Genomic DNA, 6,970 nt, shown 5'->3' on the forward strand with positions numbered 1-6,970 from the left:
ATAAAACAATTAACTTTTATTTTTGTAGTGAAAAGCGAAAAGCATTCAAAGAAAGATAACAAGACAAGAAAGCCTTTATAGACTACAAAGCTTTTCTTTACTCATCACTTATTATATTATTATCTTAATTTACTTCCTTTTTCATTTGCCTTTTGTGACCGTTGCTTCCTTTTCCCTTTTTTATTTTCTTTCTTTTGGCTTGTTTCTATATTGATTTTTTTTACCGTTGGAAAGCTGATAAAATATTTATTGTAAGATTCAATTTCACAGGACCATCTTGTTTACTCTATTCATTTAGGGATTTGATATTTCCACTTATGTTTTTATTTATCCATTTAAAATAAAAGATGTTTTGACATTTATACCCTCATTACATCCCCACTCTTCATTTGAAATGAAAGGTATAGAAGTCAAAATATATTATTTTCAAAATATATGAATAAAAACATAAAATGTAAATATCACCTCACATTCAAAAAGATCATGTAACTGATTATTTGTCTACAATTCCCATTTTTCTAACATTTTTCTCCACCTCATTTTATTCATCACAAAATATCGCATATACCTTTATCAAATTGTAACTATAAACAACTCCAATCTCTCAAAACATGATCAAACAATATACAAATGCAATACACTACTCATTATAATCATATATTATCATCCATCCTTGTAATAATACCTACAACAACAATGCCACACTTAGACACTACTTTCTACAACTACAACATACTTCACAATCACATCAAACAACCACCACCAACTTATTTCAGTCATTACAAACTACACAACACAAATGAAACGATGATGTCACTCATCATTTTCAACCTTGTTGATACACACACAATCAGGAACAGGATACGTGTAAATCGACTGTTTCTCTTTCCTTACCTTAATCTCCCCTAACCTATTTTTTTGTCCTTCCACCACTGCTTCTTGAAAATCCACCCAACTCATGCTCTTATTCATAAAAATCTGCCCCAATAACGCCATATTTGGCCTTATCGTCTTCAAATTCAGGTATGCACGATGTCCCACCTGTCAAAAATTCAAGATTTAGAGTAAGTTACATTTTTCGTCCCTGGGTATATCTAATTTTTGCAATTTTGGTCCCAAATGTTTTTTTCTCTACCATTGCATTGTGCATATTTCCAGGAGAAGCCGAAACAAAAATGTCACTATGCATGCTGACATAGTAATCAACCGCAGCCGATAAAGAAGCTTTCCCTGTAATTTGCGCCCTTTCTGCTGACGTGGCGAGGCTCTTTTTGTCTTCGATTTGTGGAAATAGCTTCCGTAAGGCGGAGATCCGCCCTTCGCCGCCATATACCTTGTGGGAAGCTAGGTATAAGCGCGTATTGTTATCGAACCCTAAAGCCACCAACAACAAACCAATTTCTTCAGGGGTCAAAGGGCAACGACCTTGATTCCTCAATTCCTCATCTGTAAATCGAGAATTCAACACGCGTCCTTGCCAAATCGCCTTGCGGTATCTAGCCAGAGCCACCTTCTCCGCCTTTCCTCCGCCAAAGTCACACGCAGAGTGGGCCGCCATATCCTAAAACTCCAAAATTATAACCAAAAATGGCAAATGTACTTTGAGTTTGACTTTTTAGGGTCAATGTATTATGTACCTTGTCAAACCGAAGGTGTAAAGCAACGAACTTTCCTATTCCTTTTTTGCCCTTTGTGTCGACTACTTGTTGAAGGTGGTTAGGGTATCGAAGGCGATTAACTAGCGTATCTCCAAGATTTCTAACATGAGGAACGAAAGTCAATGCTTGAAAGTTGACTTTGCATCTCAACCGTTGGATGTCATTGGACATGTTGTTGAAAGCTAGCCGATGGGAAAACGGGGAAATTGCAGCAATTCCATAGCTAAAAAAGGTAAAATTAGGGTTTTAGATGATATGGAAAATCGAATGTATTAAAAGATATGTATGTATTCGAACCTTTCTAACACAGGAGACACGTTTTCAAGATACCAATTTGCAGAAGCATGAAGAGGTGCGTTTTTAACTCGTGTGGATCTAATGGCAGAAGCGTAATATTCCCTTGTGCTCCATGTGTATTCATCAGGCAATTCCCTAACTATTGATATATCATTCTTTAATACATTCATAAAGTGATCCACATCAAAAATATCCTCGAAAGAACTGCAAATAAGCATATGAATTAGATTAAAGATTATAATATTATTAAGTACGAAAATGTAAATTGTAAAAAGTAAGAACCTTGTGTCTTTCCAAACGGGATTCACTTCAAGATATGGAATTACAAGAGTGGCATTGAGTATTTTGGCTACAGCAACTGCATCACAAATCTAATCAAAGAAATAATAGGAAAATTAATAGTTTTTTATAAAAAAATGTTCTTTTATGGAATTTTTTGGTTTGATATTTATGTAACGTACCCCCATCCTTTGTTGGTTTAATCCACCATCAAGGAATACTTGGATGTATCCGGAAGATTCGGGTATCGATGCTTTAAATTAGACATGAAACCATTAGAATGTTATTTGAACATTAAAAAAAAGTTATAAATTTACATTACTTACAAGAAGAGGAAGTAGAATTGATACAAGGTTTCCATCCTTGGTTAGCTAAAGGTGTCCAAAGATCCGATTGTTGTTCATTCAACTATACAAAAAACAAAGAAAGTGAATATAAAATAATGACTTAATCTAGTAAGCTATATATGAAAGTTTCTTTTTGACTTAATACAGAAAGAACGACTTAACAGACTCACAGTTTGGTGTTGTAATGCACTCTTGAGTAAACGTGAGTGCCTCAACTTTGGAACACTTGAATCCTACATAAAAGTGTTTGAAGAAGCATGAGATAGTTGCAAACACTAATGGTAATCCACAATGAAGGGATAGAAATTTTACCACATGATAATCTACTAGAAGCCCCAAAAGGATTATTCATTTGCTCATGCTTTTATTTATCGATGATAGTATTACATTTAGAGCAAATGAATCTACAAGTACACAATTGCATGAAAAGATTAGATAGTTATTATATTTTCAATCATGGAACATTTGGTTGTGTAGATGCCTTTATTTGCCTCAAAACCATAAACTTTGAATTTCGATTTCCTCAATCTCAAAAAGACTTCATCTTTCTTTATTAGATTAAAAGACACAAATAGGTCAAGATATTTCGGTTCCATTTGCATGATTGACCCAAACATGCATTCCCCATTTCATCTATTAGACATCTTTTAAATGTTTAATTCAGAGGAATCTAGTTTATATGAATCTTCACAAAGTGTAATTATGTTATTTCAAGAAAGGAATCACACCCAAAGGCCAAAAGTAACAATAAAATAAAAACAAATGTTAGCAAGACAACAAAAGATCCATCTTTTATTTCACAATCATGGAGAAATTTCTCTTTACCAAAACCAGCTAAACTTTATTGACAGAAAAAATAAAAATCTAAAAAACACCCCACCTGATAATGCACTTTACACACAAGAAACTGAATCTAAATAACAATGTTCGATTAAAATTGCGAAAAAGAATCTCACCGAAAGAACCGAAGGCGAAGCGTAACCAAATTGAGCGAAAAGAGAAGCGAACAAGGCAGGCAAAAGAATCACTAACAGGCCACAAAGTGACCGGAAGCGGCGACGGGAGTTGTGGAGCTTCATCCTGCCGCCGTAAAAAGCCGGAAAGCGGTGGTCGTTCGGTGGTGCTGTAAATCAAGAACAAGAAGATGAAGAAGAAGGAGAAGAAGAGGAAGAAGAGGCGAAACCCTTTTGAGTATTGGGGCAAAAACCAGAACCTTAAATCATAATAAGTGAGATGTAAATGAAGAGAGATGTGTTATTGGGTCCATGAGTTGAAGCTTTAAATCATCTCACATGGCAGAACCAATCTTTCTCTCACACATTCACATGGTACAATAGAGTAGCTGCAACGAATTGATTTGCAGTGTGTGTGAGAGAGAGTGTGTGTGTCGTTTTCTTGAAAGATCAGGAGATGAAAAAAGCCACCGTTTGATATGATTTACGTGTCATCAAATGGAAAATTTTAGCATTAAATATTTGATGGAATTTATTAGAATACATCCATTTTTTAACCAACTTATCCGATCCAACCTCCCACATTTAAAATGTTTATACCAATTTTGGTACCATTTAATAATATATAGTTTTTTTTTTATTTGAAAAGCTGAGGTTTATAGTTGGAATATTTTTAATGGTATATAGATTTAAATATTTTATTATATATTATAGTATATCATAATAATTGGTAAATGAGTACACTGTACACTGCTAATACCAAGAAATAAGTGCCAACATTTTTTATAATGAAGAAGAATACTTTTTGTTTGAAAAGGGAATAATAACTTGACAAATAAGTTTAACCAAATACATATAATTGTTAATCATTAATATGGAATTAAAAAAAAAAAAAAAAATCTAATGCATTTATTCAAAATATAGAATATAAAAGTTGGAATATTCAATGATTTGGGATACAGAAGATATAGTAAACTGTATAATGAATTATGAAAAAACAGATAAATTACATATTTAATATATTAGCTATAAAAATGGGTAAATCGCATCCTAAAAACAACTTGTTATAGAACTGTGGTGAGTAGATCACAAAGCATTTACAATATTTAAAAAATACATTCTTTAGCAAAGTTTGAAACTTATATATGTCCCAATCGTTAAGCTATCATTGTTGGGACTAAAATCATTGAGAATATTTAAAATATATATTCTTTAGCCATGTATTTGTTCTTATTTCGTACTCAATTATTATATATTAATGAAATCTATACCCATCATCAATAATACTAAATTCATCATCATATTACAATTAGACCCAATTATACATGAACCCCATGGATAAATCCTTTGATTTTGTTTAATAAAGTTGAAATTGTTCTTTAAAATGTTGATTAAATCAGTTACACACAACATTTCTCACATACTATTATCATCTAAACATCTAAACCGCCGAACACTAACTCTAACTTAACATGGATGGTCAAAAGATAAAGAATAGGAGTTTATATATTCAATTTGGAGTGACAAACTTATTAAAAAAAAATACTTACTAAAAACCGAAGGAATCCGTCTCCTAGCCTATATATATAATATATTCGCTTGACTTCACAACAACGTTTCCAAACTAATAATAGAGTGAAATAAATATTTCCCCATGACTTGACTTTTTTAATGAGATGGTCAACAAAGTTACTCATAGTACACACATAAGCATCAATGGTAATTCCTATGCAAAGTCATGAAAGTTGAGATAGTACTTTTTGTTTTTATGTCAGGAGGTAGACAACCGTGTCTTCTTTCCTGCAAAGTTGTGTATCTTACAAAGTCGTGTGTGTTGATCAAGGAGTACACGGTTGTGTGATTACTTTGCATGGTCGCTTGGTTTGATCAATTTACACTCATTCCTACTATCATGCCATGACTTTGCATTATGCAATCTTTTGATACATTAAAATACGTGTAACCACAATTCATGGTTTCTAAAAACTAAACACATTGCCTAGAAGATTCAGCTATGGAAACAAAATGGGTTAAATGCAAGCAAAGAGATAAAAACAGAATGTCTTAAACTCAAGCCACAAGATACGGAAATAATAATAAATTAATGTGTAAAATCCAATACTCACCCTCGAGTTGGAGCATAGAGATCATGAGAGCCCAACTTGTCAAGTAAGAAACAAAGTTGTTGATCTCCTAACCCTTTTGTTTTAGATCAGCAATCTGCATGTTGGAGTCAATGTGGCACGGATGAATCTCTTTGGAGTCGACACATTCACGAACAAAAAAAAAACAATCCAGTTCAATGTGTTTGGTCCGTTTATGCGTTTATGAAAAACATGGTTATTTGCAATGTGACGAGCAGTCTAATTATCACAAAATAGTGGGGTCGGTCCAGCAGAAGCAATGTTGAGTTCTTGAAGAAGCCATTTGACCTAGAGAACTTCACTAACAGTGGAAGCCATAGAACGATACTCTGCTTCAACAGACGAAAGAGAAACGACAAAATGTTTCTTTGTTTTCCAAGAGATGGGGGCCCACCAAGAAGAAGAATGGATCGAGTTCTGGAATGTTGTGTATAAAGACATCCAAGCCACTCCGAGTCACAATAAGTATTGAGATTATGACCTCTTGTTCGCAACATCAACACACCTCGACCATGTGTAGATTTCAAGTAACGGAGAACCCGGTGAATAGTATCCATGTGTGGCTGTCTAGGGTCAGCAACAAACTAGGACAAGATGTTAATCGAGTAGGCAATATCTGGTCGAATAACTTGCAAGTATAGAAGATGACCAACTATGCGACAGTAACGACTGGCATCCACCTTTGGGTAATTGTTACTTTTATCTAACTTGTGATTTTGCTCCATGGGAAAAGATCTTAGCATGCATCCCTCAAAACCACAATCAACAAGAAAGCCCAATATATATTTTCTTTGATTTAAGACTATACCTTCAGAAGTGCGAGCCACTTCTACTCCAAGAAAATACTTGAGTTTTCTGAGATCTTTGATGTTGAATCTGTCATTGAGTTTTGTTTTATCATGCTGCATTTTGGTGATGTCATTGCCAACTAATATGACATCGTCGACATAGATGAGAGTTGCTACAATGCTTCCTTTCTGCTGATGAATGAACAATGAGTGATCAACTTTGGATTGATTGAATCCAAGGGCAAGAAGAGCTTTAATGAATTTTTTATATCAATTTCATGAAGCTTGTTTTAGGCCATAAATAGATTTTCTCAACCTACAAACTTTCGTTTCCCCTTCCTTAGCAAAACCTTGTCGGTTTTTCATATAAACTTCTTCAGCCAAAGCACCATGTAAGAACATGTTGTTCACATCAAGTTGGTGAATTAACCAATTGTTTTTGGTAGCCTCAACCAAAAGAACTCGAACCTTGTCCAGTTTGGAGACAGGAACAAGGGTTTCATG

At 34.0% G+C, this 6,970-nt stretch overlaps 1 protein-coding gene across 2 annotated transcripts; it reads right to left on the bottom strand.

The window, feature by feature from the left end:
• Nucleotides 1-623: 623 nt before the first annotated feature.
• LOC111883419 (O-fucosyltransferase 31) lies at nt 624-4,013 on the bottom strand. 2 transcript variants are annotated; one of them, XM_023879753.3, is made up of 10 exons: nt 3,795-4,013; nt 3,538-3,704; nt 2,752-2,814; nt 2,561-2,642; nt 2,417-2,487; nt 2,238-2,326; nt 1,956-2,159; nt 1,638-1,881; nt 1,136-1,561; nt 624-1,041 (listed from the first exon to the last, which is right to left on the bottom strand). In XM_023879753.3, exons 2-10 carry the CDS (start codon nt 3,658-3,660, stop codon nt 814-816), a joined length of 1,530 nt encoding a protein of 509 aa, XP_023735521.1. In that variant the 5' UTR covers nt 3,661-3,704; nt 3,795-4,013; the 3' UTR covers nt 624-813. The 2 variants fall into 2 exon arrangements, with proteins under 2 accessions (XP_023735521.1, XP_042755162.1); XM_042899228.2 differs by having other exon boundaries at nt 3,538-4,013.
• Nucleotides 4,014-6,970: the final 2,957 nt, after the last annotated feature.

Source organism: Lactuca sativa, chromosome 2, assembly GCF_002870075.4.
Source record: "Lactuca sativa cultivar Salinas chromosome 2, Lsat_Salinas_v11, whole genome shotgun sequence".
Taxonomy (NCBI): Eukaryota; Viridiplantae; Streptophyta; class Magnoliopsida; order Asterales; family Asteraceae; genus Lactuca; species Lactuca sativa.